This window comes from Nelumbo nucifera, chromosome 7, assembly GCF_055504915.1.
Source record: "Nelumbo nucifera cultivar China Antique chromosome 7, China Antique-T2T, whole genome shotgun sequence".
NCBI classification, from domain to species: domain Eukaryota; kingdom Viridiplantae; phylum Streptophyta; class Magnoliopsida; order Proteales; family Nelumbonaceae; genus Nelumbo; species Nelumbo nucifera.
Window position 1 is genome coordinate 11791488 of NC_142655.1, and position 22172 is coordinate 11813659.

Below are 22172 nucleotides of genomic sequence, written 5' to 3' on the forward strand. Positions count from 1 at the left end.
TGGGATGGTCCTTGGTGTCTAGGCGGGGACTTCAATGTAATCAGATTCTCCAATGAAACTAGTAATTCCCAATAGGTAATTACAATGAGCATAAGGAAATTTAATGGTTTCATAGATGAATGCTAGTTGAAGGAAATCCCACTCTTGCAAACCAAGTTCACTTGGTCTAACCTCCAAGAAACCCCTTTGTGTTTGAAATTGGATAGGTTCCTTTTTCAACGTAGATTGGGAGAGTTATTGGGGTAACCTGATTTCTAGATCCTTTCCTAGGATCACTTCTGATCATTACCCAATTAAGATAGGTGTGGAAACCTTTGTAAGTGGCCCTTGACCCTTTAGATTTGAAAACATGTGGTTAGCACACCCGGAGTTTGATTCTAAGGTGAAGGAGTGGTGGAATGAAGCGTTAAGTGAGATAAAATGGAAGGGAGTGAGACTCCATAAGAAACTATAGAGGCTAAGATACTGACTGAAGGAATGGAACAAAGATCAGTTTGGTAGAGTGGAAGAACAAAAGGTGAATAACTAAGATAGAGAGTTGAGAAGACATCTTAAAAAGGAACTGGAAAATGTGCTACTAAGAGAGGAAATGTGTTGGAGGTAGAAATCAAGGCATCAATGGATTAAGGAAGATGGTGGAATACCAGATTTTTTTTCATGATTTGGCAAATGGACGTTGAAGAAAAAAATTTGTAGCCAAATTAGAAGTAGAAGGGGAGGTAATTACTAATCAAGAGGAAATAGCCAAAACTTTTGTCAATCACTTCAAATCTTTTTATGGTAGACCTGTGAATGAGAGATTACCTTTGGAAGGGTTGGAGTGGGCAAATTTAGGACGGGAAAAAACAAGCTGGTTGGAAAGAAGCTTTGAGGAAGGGAAGATTAAAAAGGTAGTGTTTTTGATGGGTAGCTAAGGCACCGGGCCCAGATGGATTTACAATGGCCTTCTATCAAGATTGTTGGGATATACTAAAAGATGACTTTTGTAAGGTGTTTAGAGAATTTGCAGATAATAGCATAATGAGCCTGGGAGTTAATGCCACATTTTTAGCCCTAATCCCTAAGAAGACCGATGCTATTCACCCTAAGGACTTTAGGCCAATTAGTTTGGTGACTAGTATTTACAAAATTTTGGCTAAGGTTCTTTCCTTGAGAATTAAAGAAGTACTTCCTTAATCAGCCAAGTCCAAGGAGCTTTTGTACAAGGGAGATAAATCACAAACTAAATCTTGATAGCCAATGAATGCCTAGAGGAGATGAAAAGATTTAAAAGGAAAGGTTTTGTTTGTAAACTAGATCTGAAAAAGGCCTTTGATTTGGTGGGTTGGCAATTCCTCTTAGAAGTCTTGAGAAATTGTGGTTTTGGAGAAAGATGGTGTAAGTGGATTCACGGTTGCATCAACTCTTGTCATCTCTCTATGTTGGTTAATGGAGTGGTAAAGGTTTATTTCCCAGCTAGTAGAGGAGTAAGACAAGGAGACCCTCTTTCACCCTCACCTTAATAGCTGATGTGCTCAGTAGAATGATCTCAAAAGCTGAGAGAGAGAGAGAGAATTTAGTAAATGGGTGGAGAGTGGGAAGGGGTGGAATATCAGTTACCCATCTTCAATTTGTAGGCGATTTATTAATTCTCTATGAAGGGGGAGATCTTGAAAAGGTGAAAAATCTAAAATTCTTGGTGAAAGGATTTGGAAGGGTGTCCAACTTGAGAGTCAATCCTGACAATAGCAGTGTAGAAGGGGTAAATTTGGAGAATAGAGAGGTGGAGGCAATTGCGGAATGTTTAGAATGTTCTATATCAACATGGCCTATGATCTATTTGGGGCTCCCACTAGGGGCAAATCCTAAGGAGAGTAGATTTTGGTGCCCAGTTGTAGCGAAGTTTGAAAGGATGTTAGCTTCATGGGTGAAGAATTACATATATTTGGGGGGTAGAACTACCCTAATTAGAGCTACCCTTGCTAACCTACCAACTTACTTCCTTCTAGGCAAGGTTTAAAATGTCGATGTCGATAGAAATGTCGCTTACCAAAATATAGGACATATGTCAGAAATGTCGGAAATGTCGAGGGGAAATATTGTAAGAATTAGAGACATTGTGGAAATATTATGAACTATGTGGAAATATGCAATGATATTTTGTGAAATGATTAAAGAAGCATTAATACATATTTCTAGACTATTATCATATTCCCAACCATTATATAAAGCTCAGAAACTAAGATCAATAACAACTTAGTAAATGACGACTTACTGATTTATTATGCATTTTGATGTTTTTACAAGGTTATCCTATATTTTCTTTTCTTATTTTTAGTTCTGATTTATTATAAATTCTAATATATTTCTTTCACACTAGTAAATAGAAATACATTTATTCTGATTTTTTAAATATTAAAGTTATAATACATTATGTTTTATTATAAATTTAATAAACTGATTCTCCTTTTTGTAGTATTAAGATTATTATAAATTCTGATTTCTTGTAAAACTTAATGAATTTATTATGATTTTTAATACTAAATTTATAATAAATTATGATTTAGTATAAAATTTAATAAATTTATTCTGATTTTTTATATTAAATTTAGAATATGATTTATTATAAAATTTAATAAACATTTTCTGATTTTAATAAATATTTTAAAAATACTATCTAGTTAATATTTTATTACTCGAAAAATATTTTATGTTTTATATTTTAAAGTAATTAATTTATTCTTTTGTTTTTATTTTTTGTCAATTCTTTTATATAAATATATTTATTTGAAATATTAAATTGAAATTATTGATGGAATAATTTATATTAATATACTGTATTATATTAATATAATATACTAATATTTTATATTATTAATGTACATTAGTCGAAATCCTGTCGACATAATAGGAAAAACTGTCTTTTTTTTGGTTATTTTGGCCGATTTGGTCAACATTTCCGAAATATAGGAAATGTCGACCGAAATAATGTAATTTTTATATTACCATCCATTTTCATGTTGGTGAGCCTCGACATCGACATATGTCTGGTGACATTAGCGAACTGTTGCAACATTTGAAACCATGCTTCTAGGGAAACCAAGAAGCTAGAAAAATTAATGAGGGATTTCCTTTGGGAATTGGGAGAGAGTAGGAAGAATCATCTAATCAAATGGGAAGTGGTGTAAAGAGGAGGGAGGTTTGGAAATAGGAATTATTGTGCAGAAAAATACAGCATAATTGGGGAAATAGTTGTAGAGATGGCCAATATAAAGAGAGAGACTGTGGCACAAGGTGGTGGGAAGTATCCATGGTCAATCAGAGATTGGATGGGATGCTGGAATATCTCGGCAGGCAACATTGGCAACACCTTGGAAGTTGGAAGGCAATTCATAGTATTCTTCCTCAATTCCTTAACTTCGTCATGTATGATGTGTGTGGTGGTCATTCAGTCCGCTTTTGGGAAGATCCTTGGGTTGGAGAGGCTCCTTTGAAGGACCTTTTTCCATCCTTGTATACTGTCTCTCAATAAAAAAATGGGCCTGTTTCAAAAATTATTTTTCCCTTTGGAAACTCCTATGTCACCAATTTGGGATTTTGGGTTCCATGGAGGGTTAAGGGATGAGGAGATTGAGAGTCTAAATCCCTTTGAACCAGACAATAGAATCTAGACTTCTTGGCCCTTTGGTCTTTTCTCTTGTTCTTCTTTTTTTAAATCCCTTTGTTGATCTTCTTCCCATCAGATGATTCCCATTAAGGAGGTTTGGTGCAGGCCTAGTCCCCCCAAGGTTTTGGCATTTTGCTAGGAAGTGTTCTATAGGAAAGTAAACACCTCGAATAATCTACAAAAGAGAAAACCTTTTCTCTGTATCTCTCCTAACTGGTGCATTTTTGCAGGTCGCATGGTGAGGATTGTTATCATGCACTAATCTCTTGTTCAGTTACTGCAGAATTGTGGGATTTACTTTTCTTGATTTTTGGGTGCAGGTGGAATAGGCCAGCAGAAGTAAGAATGCTTTTTGATCTGTCTACCCTTGCTTGGCGACATAGAAGAGGAAGAATGATGTTGAGGTGTGCAAGAGCAGCTCTAATATGGATAGTGTGGGAAGAAAGGAACACAAGGATTTTCCAAGAGAAAGAGCGAAGCCTACAAGAACTGAAGGAGTGTGTCTTGTATAGAGCCATCTTGTGGCTGAAATCTCTGTATCGTTTTCATCAATTTTTCCTTTGATGATCTTTGGAGGAGTTGGGCAGCAGTGGCAAGCTCCTCCTCCCTTAAGAAGAGGTGTTTGAATTGGGCTGTCCTGAAGGCTTTATGAAACTAAATTTTGATAGTAGTACCAAGGCAATCCAGGTCCTTCTGGGATGGGAGGGGTTACAAGGAATGAAAGAGGAAATGCGGTTATATTATACTTGGGCCCCTTAGGAGTGGGGGACTCCACTAGGGCAGAATTATTAGCTGCCCTTCAAGGGGTGAAGTTTGCAGTACAGCTAGGACTGGAACATCTAATAATAGAAAGATACTCCAAGGTGATTGTGGTATGGTTACAGAAACCAGAGTTGGTGGTGTGGTGTTTTAGGAATGAAATTAAGAAATTCAAGTGGCATCCCCCTGATTGTGTTTTCCTCAAATTAAACTTTGATGGAAGTAGCTTTGGCAACCTAGGAATGTCTGGAATTGGAGGGGTGATAAGAAATGACAAAGGGACTGTGGTGGGGTTGTTCTGAGGACCTATTGGAAGAGGAGACTCCATTAGAGCTGAACTAAAGGCAGTGGTGTTTGGGATACAAAAGGCTATGGAGTTGGGAGTGAGGAAGCTGGTTGTGGAAGGCGATTCCAAAGTGGTTATAACCTGGTTAAAGCAAAATGAAAAGACTCCCTGGCTCTTCAGAAATGAAATTAAGAAGTTTAAATGCTTTTCCAAGGACATGCAGTTATTAATTCAGTGGACTCCAAGGGCAGCAAATGGCTTTGCAGATCAGCTATCTAAACAGGGGGTTAACAGGGAATATTGTTTCTGGGTTCAGTTGTAAGGCTGGAAAGTTAAAAGTTAGTTGGAAAATTCTAAATTCTAGTGGGGTAGCCGAGGCTACTCATTTCTGTAATCTTTCTGAATTTCTTAATGAAATCTCCTTTACTGATAAAAAAAAAGAAAGAAATTCAAGTAGCTAACAAGAAGTCTGTGTATTAGAATATGTTGGGTGGGGAGATCAGCAAATGCTATGGCTGATAGCTTAGCCAAGAAAGGGGAAAACAGGGAACACTTGTATTGGGCATCTCTGTAGTAAGCTTTTGTTTTTGATGCCTTGGAGAAGTCGCAGCTCATGCCTCTCCACAGGGCACTTGTGCCTGTTCCATACACTTTATAGTAAAGTCTTTCTTCATTTATCAAAAAAAAAAAAGAAGCTAGCTTTGGAACTGGAAATAAGTCACAAAATGAACACTGCTCAGTAAATTGAAGACAAAGATGCACATGAGCTGGGTACCTCCACGTGAAGGCTTCTTGAAATTAAATTTTGATGGGAGTAGTGCGCAACCCATGCCCTTCTGGGATGGGAGGGGTTATAAGGAATGAAAGTGGTTCTGTGGCTCTTCTATTTTCAGGCCTGTTAGGTGAGGGGGACTCCACAAGGGCAGAACTATTAGCTGCACTACAAGGGGTACAACTTTCTGTATGGATTGGAGTGAGGCAGCTATTAATAGAAGGTGATTCTAAGGTGGTTGTGGGGTGGTTACAGTATCCAAGACTGCAGTTTGGTGCTTCAGAAATGAACTTAAAAGATTCAAATGGTTGACGAGAAACTTGTATGTTAGAATACAATGGGTAGGGAGATCTGCCAGTGCTATGACTGACTGCTTAGCAAGCAAGGGGAACCGAGGGAACATTTGTATTGGGCTCAAGCTGTAATCCTTTTTAGTGTTTGATGGGTTGGAGAGGTTGCCTCTGCAAGTGTCTTCTGTAATAGTTGCTCTTGATTTTTTTTTTCTAATAAATTCTTTATTTATCAAAATGTATATATATATATATATCAGATGTATTGGGGTTTAATTCCCCAAGGGGGGATTTGTAAGAGGAATAAAGAAGTGGCAACTAACCTATGCTAGCCTCCTATTTTGGGTGCTTAGCGCACTATTGTATTTCATTTTGTTTATAAATGTTAATAAATATTGAAGTACGACCAATTAAAAATAGGATTGTGTAAAATTTAATTGAATGAGTTGGGCTAACAACTTGTTTCTGGACTAAATGACAACTGAAAAACTACCAAGTATCTAATTAATTCGCGACAAAACCAAGTCAGCCATTGGCGACCTACAAATAAAATGACTGTTACTTTTTCATAACACACTTGATGCATGAGATCTCAATCTTTTGTTGATAAATATCTGAAAAATCTATTTCATGAAACCAAAATTAAAGTCAAACCAACAAATCTTGACCCCCAACAAATTTTAACTTCTCTAAATTCTAAAAACTACAATTGAACACATTCCTTTGACCATGATAGAACAAAAGATAGCCTAAAAAATGCCAAATTTGACTTAATCTAGGAAAATAGTAAAATATGTAATGTAACTAACATTGGAGTAGGAGGAACTGGAAGAAATTTGTTTTCTTTCCCCATTCTTTCTTTCCCTTCAAATACTTGTCAAGCAAGTTCCTTCTTGTCAATGCATTCTTTCCCTTGCCTTCTTGTAGTCTTGAACTTGATTCCCAACTATGAGAAAAAAAAGTTGGGACCTATCTTTTGATAAATTTCTTAAACATGATTTTTTTAATCAACCCTAAATGGTGAAAATTAGTTAAATTTTTCTTGATAAAGTTAATGTCTTTTGTGTGGTCAAAACTATGAATTAGAATTTCATCATTGTTGAAGATTGTCTTAAGTGAATAGCATGAACTTCCCCACTTCTTATGTTTTATTATTGAAAAAAGCTTCACCTATTGGTCAAAATAATTGACAATTCACCTCTTTATTATTTATTCGTGAACTACTAGTCTACAACTTAATTTTCTAACTCCTTTGCTGATACTTCAGCAAAACAGGGGGTGAGAAGGGATCATTTGTTTTGGGTTGTTTTGTAATCCTGTAATCATGTTTCCTGGGTGAGGGAGAGTTAAGAAAATTTATCTTTCCCTCTATCCTCTTTGTACATCTTTAATATTAATGAATCAGTTTCTGTTATTCATAAAGAAAAAAACAATTTTCTATGCTGTAACTTTGGGAAATTAATTACCTGAAGTTTCATTCCCTAATACTTCAGAAAAGTGCATGTCTGCAACTTTTGATAATTCTGTCCTTTGACCCATGAAATGAATCTACAAGTAGGTTGTATATACTATATACCAAGAAATCAAGATATTATGTTATTTGAAGCTCTAATATTTATTTGAAAAACATCTATGCTGTCGGAAAGACATGATACCAGAAGGCTTTGACCAATCAAAGCCCCCTTGAATTTGATAAATGACCACCTGATTGGTTACCCCTTTTATGATGCCGGTTGATTGGTACAAGTTTTTCCGGTATCATGTTCAAACCCTATTGAATTTGTTATTTTTAAGTTTTAAACTATTAATTTTGTTGTAGTTCTCTTGATTTCAATTAGCTGTCTTGTTATTTCTTGTTTTTTTTTTTCATTTTAGAAATACCTATTGGTTGTAATTCTCTTGATTTCAGTTTGTAGTTTTTGGCTAACATAGTAACCTACAGACCAGGTTTAAGATCTATTGTGACAGGATATCTTCCAAGTGCCATTCTTAACATCTTCATTTACATTGTTCCCTTTGCCATGCTCTTAATGGCTAAACTAGAAGGCTGCATCTCAAGGAGCAAAAGAGAGATAAAAGCTTGCAGCATGGTTTTCTATTTCCTAGTGGGAAATGTTTTCTTTTTGAGCTTGTTATCAGGGTCTTTACTGGACCAAATTGGACAATCCTTCACTCATCCGAAGGACTTTCCTAGTCATCTTGCAAGTGCTGTCTCTGATCAAGTAATCTTTTATTCTCTTGATCTTTCTGGCAATTAATATGACTTATGAATTTCCATGATATTGGGGGAAGGAATGGATATGGACACTATATGCTTTAGAAAACGAATGGTTAGTTGCTTGTATTTATTTTGTATGGTAATATGAAGTTTTGGTTAAGAGATGATAGAACTTGGCCTTCATGCAGAATAACGATTGTTTTTGTACAGTGAAAATTATTAATTAGAACAACAACCGCCTTTGTAGAGATGCAGTAGATTGAGTGGGCTATTATGTTTCTTCCCTTTCAGTTGTTTATATCTTTTCATTATATGTCTATGTTTTATGTTTTAGTTGGAAGGGGTATTTTGGTCATTGTAATTTGTTCATAACATCAGCATATAAATACTAATGTATGGGGTGACAGAACTGACTTTTCTGTTCCCTCCTTTTCTTCTCATCATGTATCTCCTCCTATTCTCTTCTTCCTTGACCTTTCACCTTTCTCTTCTCCTCTTCTCTTGCTTTCTTTTATTTTTAACAGAACCTATTATTTCCTGCTCAACTTCTTGGTACCAGAGCAAGGTTTCTTCATTGGTTTGGCTCATGGGAGCTTGATTGGAGTAGTCTGGTGGGAGCACCTGCTGTTTTCTCTCTTCTCCAAGAGGTGGTCTAGGGTTTTCCAAGGTAATCAGGTTTAAAATCCTTGTTGGTAGTGATTGCACAGGTCAGTTCTTTGTTTTTGGATTATCAGGGAAATCGGATTACTCCTGGAAGAGTATATATATATATATATACTGGTTGAGGGCTATTCTACCCAATCGAAGTGGTGAATAGGGGCAGCTATTTTCTCTTTTCTTGAATCTGTTTTCCTTAAGTTTGGAATTGTAAATACTACAGAGACTGCTGGAAATGGACCCAAAACTAATGGAGAAGGTTCTTCAAGGGCTGGAAGCATAACAGGTAAGAACAACTTCCAAATTCAATAGAAGCTGGATATGGCGAACTATTTGCAATGGGCCCAATCAGCTATGGTGGCAATTGGTGGAAGAGGCAAGATTGGTTATCTACGTATGCTTCTCACAGTTGAGGGGTTCAAGACAAATTACATGGTTATGACATGGCTATTCTCTACTCTATGAAGTTTCGTATTAGTCGTAACTACTTATGGGTGAATTCTGCAAATGGAATAATGCAAAAGAGACATATTCCCAATCTCTCAATTTTACTAAGATGTGACCAATCTCGGGGGGGGGGGGGGGGGAGAGGGGAGCTAGTGTCAGTTTATTTTTCTACTCTAAAATCACTTTGGTATGAGATTGATCATTTGGAAAATATAGACTGGAAAAGTTAGAAGGATGCAGCTACTTACAAGAAATTGAGAGGAATAGGTTTTTTGAATTTCTTGTTGAACTCAACCATGACTATGAAATTGTTGAGGCCTTTGCTGTTTGCTCCTACTGTCCCAATGCTAAAGTGTAATAATGATTGAAAGGAGAAAGAAATAAAGAAGGAAGAGATGAAATATTTTTTTGCAATCATCGTAAGAAGCTGCAAGGGATACCTGCTGAAAACTTCACCCACACCTTGTACTGGCTAGACTCAAGAATAAGAAAGGAAATTCCAATGCTTCCATCGCCTTGGATATTTTCTTTTTGTTGTTGTAATGGGTAATTATCTGTGAGCCTTTATCTCTTTATGTCTCATACTTATTTCTGTAATGGGCCTGGATTAGTTTGTGGCTGATTGTGCCTTCACTAATTAGGGGCATATTAGTCTTCTTATGTACCCATTAAACACTTAATATAAATTTTATTTGAGGACTGGCTGAGAATACACTTGTGCCCATTCATTCTCTTCCCTCTTCTCTGTTCTCTCTTCTTCTTGCCCTAAACTCCATTTCGGGTTTGCAAACATTGTATCAGAGCTGTAATGATCCAACTTCTGCAAGTTCCAACTTCAATAATCCTCTCTTCTTTCCTCTATTCTCCTTTTTATTTTTGTCTATTGATTAAGAAGCCCTAGTTGTGGTCGTCACACACTAGACAGTCTGTAACTAGGGTTTCTCTTTGGAGTAGGGATCAAAGAGGAAGTTTTTCAGCCCAGTTCATGCCCTGCTAGATTGAAGTGACAGCCAGAAGCTATTTGGCTACTAGAAAGATCTGTTTTTTGAACAGATCTAGAATGGCTGAGTAGACAGCCCTAGATTTGTGCTGGAACCAAAGTGCTGGTGTAGCCGGTTGAGGTAGAAGAGTTAAGGTGGTCTGAAAAGAGTATTGTAGCTGTTTATTTTTGTGACTGAGAGTGTTCTTGCAAACCTCAAAACTGAGTTTCATCAGTATATAGGTCGTTTTTTGTGTTGGAGCTGCTATTTGTGAGCGGATAGAAGGGAATAATGTCATCAATTTCAGGAAAGTGTCTTTTAAGGACAACCAATCTGCTGGAAGGACTTTCAACCTTGATAATCCAAATTTGCACAGCTTATTGATAACCATGTGTTGATAGATGAGTAAAATTTCAGGGAATGGTCAGTCTCAGCCAAGTTGTTCATCACTTCCCAAGATCTCTTGGTGTATATTAATGTAAAGAAAAAGGAACCTAATGATGAAGATGCTGAATGCTCTACCTGGTGTAGATAAAATGCAATTGTTATGTCTTGGCTCCTTGCTTCTATGACTCCAAGAATTGCAAGGACGTCCATCATTTCCCTACTCCCATCAGATTTGGAGGAAGGTATCTAAGACTTGTGGACAACGAAAGAACAATGCTAGAATCTATAGATTAACACAAGGTATTGCTGCTCTAGAGCAAGGAGACATGTCTGAAGCCACATATTTTGTTACATTGGTTGTGGGAGGAATTGGATCATAACTTGATAATTGACTGTGATGACACAAAGGACTAGGAGAAATATGACAAACAAATTGAAGGCAGGGCATTTAAATTCCTTATCAGGTTAGATCCTATATATGAAGTTATAAGGTCCCAGATATTGGGATGGGATGAACATCCAAATCTATAGCATGTTTATTACCTCATAACGAATGAGGTAAGAAGAAAAGAGATGCAAATTGATACATAGCTGCAGCCACCTATTTAACACTCAACCCTTGTTTCCTCTAGCCCAAAGGGGGGAAGAGTTTTGACAAGAGGAATCTTAAATGTACTCATTGTGAGGGTGAGAGACACATCGAGAATACATGCTAGATTTTATATCCTCATTTGAAACCAGCAGCCTTGAGGAAGGGTAAGAACCCACAGAAGGGTCAGACACCAAGTGGGAATGTTTCCATGTGTAATAGTGCAAAGGGGTAGAAGAATACATTCATAATTTCTCCTTCATTGATGGGATAGATCACTAGTTCCCTTACCTTAGGGTCTTTCCTAGATTTCACAACTGATAAGGTAGAAAAGGGGGGAGGTAAACCTCAGCAACAGTGTTTTTGAACTGCCGTTGACCCGGATGGTCGGACCGTTTGAGCTAGGAACTATCTAGGCAATTGGTTCTGTTTTACCTCAAACCTGGTCTTTGGCTTGAATTGATCGGCGACCTGCTGACACGTTTGACCCATTCAATGGTTTTTGGCCGTTTTTTATTTTAGTTATTATTTTTTAATTTTTTTTAATTTTTTTAGTTGGAATTGGACATTCGAACCATCAACCCGGAAACCGGTGGCCAAAATGGTTCCAGTTCTAGATCATTTTTTAAAACCTTGCTCAAAAAGGGTCTCTCCCTTAATGATTGTTCTTCATGTTCCTAGTTTTGCTTCAAATTTGCTATCAGATTTGATTGTTTGCATCAGATTTTAGGTTTCTTTATCGCACCCCTTACATAGGGTTCTCTTTTTCACTTTTCTATCATGTACTTGTATGCTATTGGTCATTGTGGAATATGTAGGTTTAGAAGATGGTCCCCTTCATTGCCTAAAAGTTATCAGAATTTGAATACACCATTTTTTGGTGGGAACTATAGAACCATGGGAATGAATCTACAAAGCTTGTTTCTTGCCCTTTTGTTTCAGATATCTGGTGTTGGTTTTTTTCTCTATTTGGTTGCAGGTGGACCTTCCCTTCTAATGTGCAAAGCTTGTTTAGCTCCACAACAGTGAGGGGATTAAAAAAGAGAAGGAAAATATTGTGGAGTTGTTCTAGAGCTGCTGTTTGTTGGACGGTTTGGGAAGAAAGAAATCAAAGAGTTTTTCATGATAAAGAAAAAAGTAAGGAAGCCATCATAGAACTTATTTATGTTAGGGTGGCTCTTTGGGTCAAGCCTTTGAAGCTCTTTGAAGATTATTCAGTAGGAGACATCATTAGAAAGTGGGATGAAGTGGCTCGGTCAGCTCCCATCTTCACAGCTCTTAGACCTGTTTGGACTCCACCAGATCTGGGTTTCATCAAATTGAACTTCGATGGTAGCAGCGAAGGAAATCCAGGCCATTCTGGTATAGGCGGTATCTTCAGGGATGAGGAAGGTAGAATCATTGCTATGTTCTCAGGGCCTATAGGCTGGGGGGACTCATTGAGAGCTGAAATCTTGGCAGCTCTAGAAGGGTTTAAAAGAGCTAGACAACTGAATATTAGTAAGTTGTTGGTGGAAGGAGATTCTCAGTTGACTATTAAATGGTTGCAGAAGGAAGTGTCCAGCTTGTGGAAGTTCTCTAATGAAAGAAAGAAAATGACTCAGTTAACTCAGAATATGTCGGTAAGGGTTCAATGGGCCAAGAGGTGCACTAACTCCATGGCTGATACCTTGGCCAAACAGGGGGTGGGAAGAACAAATCTTTTTTGGGCTATATTGTAATATGTTTTTTCAGTTTGTTAGGGAGGGTTAAGTCTTTTTACCCCTCCCTCCTGGTTGTAATTTCTATATCTCTTTTTATAAAATTTCTGTTATTGATCAAAAAAAAAAAATCTACAAACCTATCTATCATCTTCTCTGGCTAGATCTTCCAACCTTGTCAAGATTACAGCTCACTCTGTCTATGTGTCACTCAATTTAGAATGCTAGTGTATATAGTTGCCACCTGAGAGTTGTTGCAGAAAAAACATAATAGGCTAGCTCAGCTCTCTTTGATCTGTAAGCAGAGCTTACTGCTTGATTTGACTAAGTCACACTTTCTTCTTGTTGATTTATACACTTTCTTATCCACAACAATTTGAATGATGGCTGGTGGATCATTCCATATATACATGTGAGAAGAACTGGGTTTTCTATTCCATCCCTACCTCATACGAGCAGGTATTGTTGTCTTCTATGGGTATGTGTTAGTTGATCCAGTCCCTTGATTTTATGTAGACATAATTTTAGAGTGTAGCTTGCTAATAACCATGGAAAAAATATCTGGTACAATTAATTTGCACTCCAGTCAATTGACATGAGATACCATTTTTGGTGCTTATGCTGTAACAGATTTAACTTGTTACAATGCTCTGCAAAACCAACAGCAATGTTCTATTATGATATGAGTAAAATTGAATCTTGATCTAAAGAATCTAAGATATTTTGAACTCTTTTTTATAAGCTTCATGTATAGAAACAAGTATTCCTTTTAACACTTTTATGAAGGAATGGAAAAATCTCTGTAGCTTGTTTCTGCATATGGCATCATACAGAAAATGGATTTTGCATTTGTGATTGTTCTTACCTTTTTCTTCTTTTATCCCAGGCGGATTTCTTCATGACATACATTTTGACAGATGGACTATCAGGGTTTTCATTGGAAATTCTTCAGCCTGGCTTAATGGCATGGAATTTTTTGAACGTTCATTTATTTTTTCGAGGAAAAAAGAGGAAACCATATATTTATTCTTTTCCATATTACAGAGTTATTCCTATTGTCTCACTTTCAATATTAATTGGGACGGTATATGCATTAGTTGCGCCATTGCTGCTTCCATTTCTTGTAGGATACTTCATCCTTGGATATATTGTATATATCAATCAGGTCAACCTTGCTTCTCAATTCATTAGTATGTTCTGAATTGATCCATCCTAGTTTTCTCTATTTTTTATTTTCTTAATATTTATTACTAACACCATGTAAGTAATTGCTCTGTGCAAAGATGTTTCTGTTTTCACTTTGTTGAAATAGTTTATTTCATATTTATTTTCTTATTCTTCTTAGTTAGGGTCTGTTTGGTCTGTTTAAAGTAGTTTTTTTATTACTGTTCTTGTACTTTAATCTTAGCAGGGGCACAAGGGTCTTTTCCCTTCTAATTATGGTTGCCCTATAAATATTAATGTAATCTGGCGTCGCCAGACTATGATTGGGTTCGCCAATCTTCTTTCTTCTCTTCTACCTTCTCTCTTCTCTCTCTCTTCCCTTCTTGTTTACTGCTGTTCGTCCATTGTTAAGATGGTATCAGAGCAACTCTACTGGATTTGAGAGCAGATCGAACAAGTCTTCTCCTTCATCTTGCTGTCTTCTCCAGACTGAGAACAAAAAAGAAAAAAACTGACCTACGACTGATACAAGTCTTCTCTTTTTCCTTCTTTTCCTTCTTTTATCTTGGTCGTGTACCAAGGAAAAAACTCGATAAGCTGGCCTGCTGAATGCTGTCAAAAAAATTGTGAGGTTTAGACCTCTTTTCTTGGATCGTGTGATCCTGTACTTGTGAAAGGGATGCCTGTAGGTCACGGATGACCTGTTATTTCCCAGTTTTGGTGTGACTACAATATTATGAGGATCTCTCCGGTTGTTAATACACTTAGACACTCTTGGAAGCCTGGTAGACTAGAACTGTTGATTCTGTACAGGTCTGAAATCAATCTAAGCCTAATTTTTTTTTTTTGGAGAGTTGGTGCTGGTCTGTGTTCAGTTTGTGTCCAAAACGAATTGTGTGCATGTAGACTGCTTATTTGGGGTGCTTCTAGGAATTTGTTTTTGGTGTTAGGAGGGATCCTAAGTTGTGTTTTGAAACTAAATAGTGTTCTTAACCATGTCCTCTGAGAATTCTGCAACTTCTGAGGTTTCAGGAGGTCAAAACGGAATGAATAGGGAGATGGATATGAGTTTTCCTATGGCTGTAATTCCCTTTGATGGACTGAACTACCTTGAATGGTCTAGGGGAATTAAACTCTACATTATTGCTAGGGGGAGGATAGGATATATTAATGCTTAAGTGAAGGAATCTAAGACTAGAAGTGCTGAATATGACATGTGGAACCAAGAACATAGTATGGTGATGTAATGGCTCTTGGTTTCTATGCTGCCACAAGTAAGGAAAACATTCATGTGGGTTGAAACAACTTGTGAAATATGGGAGCAAGTGAAATATACCTATTCGGAACAAAGGCACTTTGCCAAGATATATCAATTGCAAGCTGAATCCTCCACTTGCAAGCAGGGGGAGAGAAGTCTCTCAGTGTACTACTCAGATCTGACATCAATATGGAAGGAACTAGATCATTACCAAAATGTGAATTGGAAGTGTGATAAAGATGCAAAGGCCTACAAGTCACTTGTTTCCCAGCAACGAGTATTTTATTTTCTTTTGGGGCTGAATCCTACATATGAGTCTATTAGGGTACTCTTGAAAAGTAAATACTTGCCTTCAATTCAGGAAGTTTATGCCTTAGTTCAATCTGAAGAGTAGAAGAAGTGTGATGAATTGTGCAGAGGGGGAGCCAGTTGCTCTAGCTATCAGAGGAGGTACAAATTCAAATGTTGGAGGCTCTTCTAAGAAGGGTGATTTACAAGAGAGAGTGGATGGCAAAGACAAACTTTGGTGCACTCACTGTCTGAAAGACCAGGCACACTAGAGACACATGTTGGGGACCTCCATGGTAGTGTGCTCACCTACCTCTTCAAGTTTACCAAAAATTTTCTTAGGCTTTGTGGACACAAGAGCAGTGTTCTCACGTACAGACACTTGCATCATAGCATTCCTCCTACTCTCTTCATTCTACACAGGAGAATATGTTGTGGAGAGAGACAAAATGTCAGCACTTAGGTTCTGTTTCCTGGTGAAGTCATAATCGTCATTCAGCCCAGCAGGAAAATCAAAAACTCGGTTTTTTCAATGTACTTCTTGTACCGTTTTGCATCAACAGGACCCTTCCACTCCAAAGCCTCTAGCCTCTAAATGATCAATTTCTTCCCAAATTAATTGTAAGGAGGAGAAATACATAGCCACTAATTTCTCCTCCTGTCGCATATTACATGCTTCTCTTCGCAATTGATAAATTCTAGCAGTGTTTTTCGCTTGAGAATAAGTTGCAGTTAGTCCGTCCCAAATATCTTTAGCTATTGAAAGGGACATATAGTTGCAGTCTATGTGTGGCTACAAAGAGAATACAAGCCAAGACATAACCAACAGATTATCTTGCTCCCATTTTGAATGGTTTGGATCTTTAGGCTTTGGCTTGGCTTCCTTACCAGTAATAAATCCAAGCTTACTTACCTCTTCCACCGATTGTAAGCTTATCTGATTGAGATCATTCAAGAAAATTTGTTCCATTAAGTTTACAGTAGTAATCTGCCCTCCAGCATTGTCATTACTTCCTGAGAGGACATAGGTAGGTATGCGAACATCTTTGTGTGAGTCCATCGAGCACAAACCCTTCAAAAACTCCTTTCTCACCAAAACCAGAGTATCCAACACCGGCTGAACTCCCAAACACCTTTCCCACAAGGTTAGATAGGAGTTACAACCGTAAAATTTGAAACAAAAAGGTACTGGGGGAAAAATAGGGGAAGAAAAAAATTCCCAAAAATGTTTTAGGGCTCCAAAAAATCCACGACTACTTGCAGTCCCAGGGATTTAGTACGACTCAAACACGAGGTTTCAACAACAACCAGACCACCATATGAGCATGCAAGCCCTAAGCTCTAGATCTGGATCTTCGCCATTTTTCATCGAAAAAAATCCAAGAAAAAACTAAAACAGCCTCAAACCACCATGAAACCTATACCAAAATTTCCCTAAAATCAGGGTGAATCAATGAGCATAAAAAAACCATAAGGATGTCATCGATTGTATGGGCTGTTGACATCAACTGGCAGTGTATTGACATTAGCAGGTTTGTCTGTGAGTCGCGACCAGTAGTAGATGGTTTCCTTGATCGTGTGGCACTCTGATACCAAGTTAAAGGTTTTAGTGATGTGAAAGAAGAAGAAGAGGAAGAAGAAGGAGAAGAAGAGATGTGCCGGGAATGCTATGGTGTGTAACTATTCACACCAAAGACATTTAATTTAATCCTTTTGAGCAAAATTACAAAGGGGCCCTTGGATATCTGCCCAAATACAAAAGTACATAAAAGGACATAAATGCCCTTACACTCTCAACAATATCCACTCAAAAGGCATCAAGGACATGGGAATTAAGCAAAAGGGATCTGACCATCTCAAAATTTGTCAGATTTTGTGTTCTACAACTCCGCTTTATTGAGGAGTTCTTCAAATAAGTCTAGAACTCTCCATTTTCCCCCATCATTCTCCCCCTAAATCCAAACATAATATGTGAATGGTGGCACTATTCTATGTTATTGTCATAGTATGAAAGTTTTGAAAAGTGGAAAAAACTTTTGATTTCTTTTGGATCAAGTATACCCAGGTGTATCTAGTGCAATCATCAATAAATAATGCAAAATGTCTATAGCCAAGTCTAGATATAACAAGAGATAACCAAACATCACTATGTATTTTACTTGAAAAGGAATAGTAGCATGCCCAAAAGGTGGAAAAGGCAAAATGTGACTTTTTCTAAGACCACAATTATGCAAGATTCATTAATATTCTTAGAAGCAAAAGTAACAGTAAGCAAGCAAACAAAAGAAATAGATGATCCAAGTTCTTAACATGTGTATGGCCTAAATGTCTGCCATAAATGCCACATATTATTTCAATGAGAATGCAAAATATCACTAGTACTAGAAAGGAAACAAGAAGCTGAAGACAATGGCCTCTTCTCAAACTCAAGAGCAAATAGCCTCCCAAGCCTACACCCCTTCCCCTTCACTTCCCCAATGCATTGGTCCTATATAAAACAACCAATACGAGAAAACAAAACTATGTTACGAACTTACCATCATCAACAAGTTGTCCAACAGATATAATATTAATAATTAATTGAGGAATAAAAAAGTTCTTTTGGGAGATGAAAGGAAGACTAACTGAGAAATATAAAGCTCAGCTTGGAAGAAGTACAAATGCAAATATGTACAGTGCAAATACATACAAAATACAAGTTCTATGCTCTACATATTTGTATTTGTACTCCTTCCAAACAGAGCCTAAAGAAACAAATCATCACAACCTGCAATTTCAAAGACTCACCACTACTAGTGACAATCTAGGTATTAAAAGAGTAGAGTTTGGAAGTTTGATGAAGCAAGGCCCCAATCATATGATTCAAGGCACCTGAATCAATAATCCTCATATGGCTAGGAGAGGAACAAATGGTAGAAGACTTATTAGACGGGCCAAGAGAAGAGAAAGCAGAGGAAATAGCCAAAGATGTGAGTTGTCGTATCTTCTCCTCAGCCAAAGTGCCAAAAGATTCCCCCTTTTAGTAGAAGTGGAGGAAGGAGTACTATCAGATAAGGACTCTATAACTGTGTGAAGTGCCTTATGCTTACCTTTCTTGGGAGGCTGAGTCGGGCCTTCAATGATAATATGCCCCTATTGCTTTTAGTAGGTACAAAATTCTTTTTCTTACAGTGAGACTAGACTGTGAGAGGCCACATGCCCAAACTCTTTGCATTCATAACACTAATTCTTGGAAAAGTCCTTAAAAGGCCAAGGCCATTTTCTTATACACTTTACAGCACAAGTTCATCATGTAAACTGGATCCATTCTCAATTGTCTATAAAATGATGGAATAAGGCAGCAATTTCTTCTGTTCTTTTTCTTTCAAGTTAGATCATTTACGATTTTTCTTAAGAACCTGCAATTGATTAGTTTCAACTTTCAAATGATAATTGGGAGGGTCCAAATTCAATGGAAAACATGAAATGATTCCATTTTATTGGAATTTGTGGCCCTTGATAGAGTGAAATGGTAAAATGGGATTTTCTAGCTACAACAGATAGTAGAATAAGGATTTGTTGAGTTGAATTGAGTATAATTGGTGCAAATATTGTTTGCAGATTGAAAATGTATATGAATTTGTTTATGAGACATGTGGACAATACTGGCCATACATTCATCATTATATTTTCATGGCCATCATTCTTATGCAAATTACTATGATTGGTCTCTTTGGATTGAAGTCAAAGCCAGCAGCATCAATTTCAACAATACCACTCCTCTTGTGCACTTTCTTGTTCAATGAATATTGCAAGATCCGCTTCCTTCCTACATTTTGCTGTTACTCTATCCAGGTATCTTCGAGTCTATATGTGCATTTATGGTAAAGTCTTACAGTGATAATCAGTAAATGGAAGTTTATTATTTCTTGGTTACATTTTTTTATCGTACAATGTTTTAATGAGGGAACCTCTACCAATTGAGGCTCCATTGTCATTTTCATTTTGAGCCCCATTGCAGAGATAGAAGTTAGCAACTCAAACTTAGAACATGTCATGTGGTTTTGAGTTGGGCTTCCAACAGATAGGATTGAACAAGATATACCTAGATCCAGATTTGATTCATTAATATTCAGATTTGAATCAAATCTCACCAGCAGATTTAGATCAATCATCAATATCAGATCAGATTGAGATATCGAATACCTCTAATGAAAGGCCATTATCCAATGTTAGTCCTAGCTATCTGGGGTCGTGGGAGGGTTGGACTGGATATGGACTTAGCCTTTTGTCTTTTGTTGTTTTTCTTTTTTCTTTTTCTTTTTTTTTTGATAAAGGCAAAGTATGGTAAATTGAATTAATATCTAAACCAGGTCCTTTGTACAATGAGTAACTATACAAGATAACCCATTAGGTACCTCCAAAAAAATCCACCATCAAGAAAGAAGAAGCCTACTGCTGTGTTAATCACCACTGTTTCTGAAACTAGCTTCTGCTAAAAAATTCTTCTATTTCTTTCTAGCCATATGGCCCACAAAATTGCTGCTGTGACAGAGGACCAGCACAGCTTGCCTTTCCTTGACATACCCTGGACCTGCCAGCCTTTTAGTAGGTCCTCCAATGACCTCGGAACACACCACCTTATGTTTAGAGCAGCAAGAAAATAGTTCCAAATTGAAGCACTGAAACTGCAGTTCAGGAACAAGTGACTAGAAGTCTCCATCTCTCTATTAGAGAAAACACACAGCAGATCAGGAACACTGAAGCCCTTCTTCACTAGCACGGTCTTTGTCAATCATTTGTCCAGCACAGATACCCAGAGAAAAAAATTTACTTTAGAGGGGGCCGCTGTTCTGTATATGGATTTACTTGGAAAAGTATCTCTCACTTGTCCTGCCAGACCCATATAGAAGGATTTGACAGAGAGCTATTCGGTCCTTGTCTACTTCCAGCATCTTGTGTCTTGGGCTTGCGGGTTCAGCCATTGACTTTGAAAGGACTTCAAAGAGATGGGCTACCATGTCCACCACCCAATCATTGAAATCTCTCCTTAAAGCTGGTGACTAGCCCACTTCAAAGAGATGTGCTACCATTTCCACCACATAAGAGTCAGCTATTAATGCTGATCTATCTGCAGCCACTGTAAATAGAGCCGGGAAGACATCTTTTAGGGCAGCATCCCCACACCAAGGATCCATCCAAAAGTAAAATTTCCTACCATCCCTCACTCTGAGTTTTAAGCCTTCAGAAAACTGGTCATAAGCTCTGGAGATACCCTTCCACATTGTGCACCCGCAAGACTGGTTAGAGTTCGAAGTATCCCACCCATTGCTTCTCAACCCGTATTTCTCCTCAATAACCTTTCTCCACAAACTATCTAGTTCGGCAGTGAATCTCCAGAACCATCTTCCCAACAGGGCAGCATTGAACAGTTTAAACTTCCTGATTCCTAAACCTCCTTGACTTTGAAGCTTGCACACCTGCTCCCAATTGACAAGATGGTACTTATTTGAATCCTTCCAGCCAGCCCAGAGGAAATTTCTCATTTTTTCCTCAATTTTGTCAGCCACATTTGAGGGCATTGAGAAAATGGATAAAAATAGGCAGGTAGGTTGGCCAAGATGCTTTTAGTTAAGGTCACCTTACCCCCTTTTGACAGGTACCAGGCCTTCCATGGGGCCAATTTTGAATCTAAACTTGCAAGGACTGGATCCCACAAAGATTTGGAAATGCACTTTGCACCCAGAGCCAGAGGAAGTCCCAAATATTTGGAGGGAAGTATTCCCACTTTACACCCTAACACATCAGCCAAATCCTGTATGTTTGGCACCTCTCCTACTGCCATCATTTCACTTTTTAGATAGGTTGACCTTAAACCCTGACACCACCACAAACCAAAACAATAAGTGCTTAAAACAGCTTACCTGATCCACCTTGGCATCACAAAAAAATAGTGTGTCATATGCAAATTGCAATGAAGGTACCTTAGTCCATTGTTGCTGACCTCAAAACCGTCTAAACAGCCTGAAGTCGAGGCTCTTTCCACCATCCGGCTCAAACCTTCCATTACAAAGAGGAAAAGTAATGGAGATAGAGGGTCACCTTGTCTTAACCCTCTTGAGAATTTAAATTGTTCTTTCACTGTCCCATTGATCAAGATTGATACACTTGGAGTTGATATGCACATTTTCATCCAATTCCTCCACTATGACCCAAAGTGCATCCTTGCTAACATATAATCTAGAAAGGCCCAATTCACATGATCATAGGCCTTTTCCAAGTCGATTTTACAGACCAGCCCCCTTTTCCCACTTATTTTTCTTGAATCAATGATTTCATTTGCAATTAGAACTCCATCACGTTTCGCTCCTTGGAAGTCAGAAACGAGAGAGTCCATCACTCCTCACAATCTAGATGCTAGAATCTTTGCCATTATTTTATAAACACTTCCAATTAGGCTGATAGGGCGAAAGTCTTTTAACTGAGCTGCTCCACTTTTCTTAGGGATTAAAGAGATGGAGGCATTCAGACTTCTCTCCAAGGCTGCTGAGCTATGGAATTCTTCCAGGACTTAGAGCAGATCTGATTTGATTAAATCCCAAAATTTTTTATAAAATAATACTGTGAACCCATCTGGTCCAGGAGCCTTCTCCCCTTCCATTTCATCAATGGCCTTCTTGACCTCCTCTTCTGAGAAAGGCTTTTCTAACACGACAGCCTTCTGATCTGTTTTGTTTTTTTGGGCATGAAGT

The 22172-nt window shown here is 37.7% G+C and overlaps 1 protein-coding gene across 5 annotated transcripts in view; it reads left to right on the forward strand.

The window, feature by feature from the left end:
- Positions 1-22172, forward strand: part of LOC104608838 (Early-responsive to dehydration stress protein (ERD4)) — a 66438-nt gene that overhangs the window by 31466 nt on the left and 12800 nt on the right. For 3 of the 5 annotated variants that reach the window (XM_088891405.1, XM_088891407.1, XM_010274933.3), the window contains 3 exons: positions 7696-7975; positions 13618-13896; positions 19042-19275. In XM_088891405.1, the coding sequence (XP_088747531.1) occupies positions 7696-7975; positions 13618-13896; positions 19042-19275 (793 nt within the window). Of the gene's footprint in view, positions 1-7695; positions 7976-13617; positions 13922-19041; positions 19276-22172 lie in introns of those variants that run through there. The other 2 variants (XM_088891409.1, XM_088891408.1) reach the window with 2 other exon arrangements.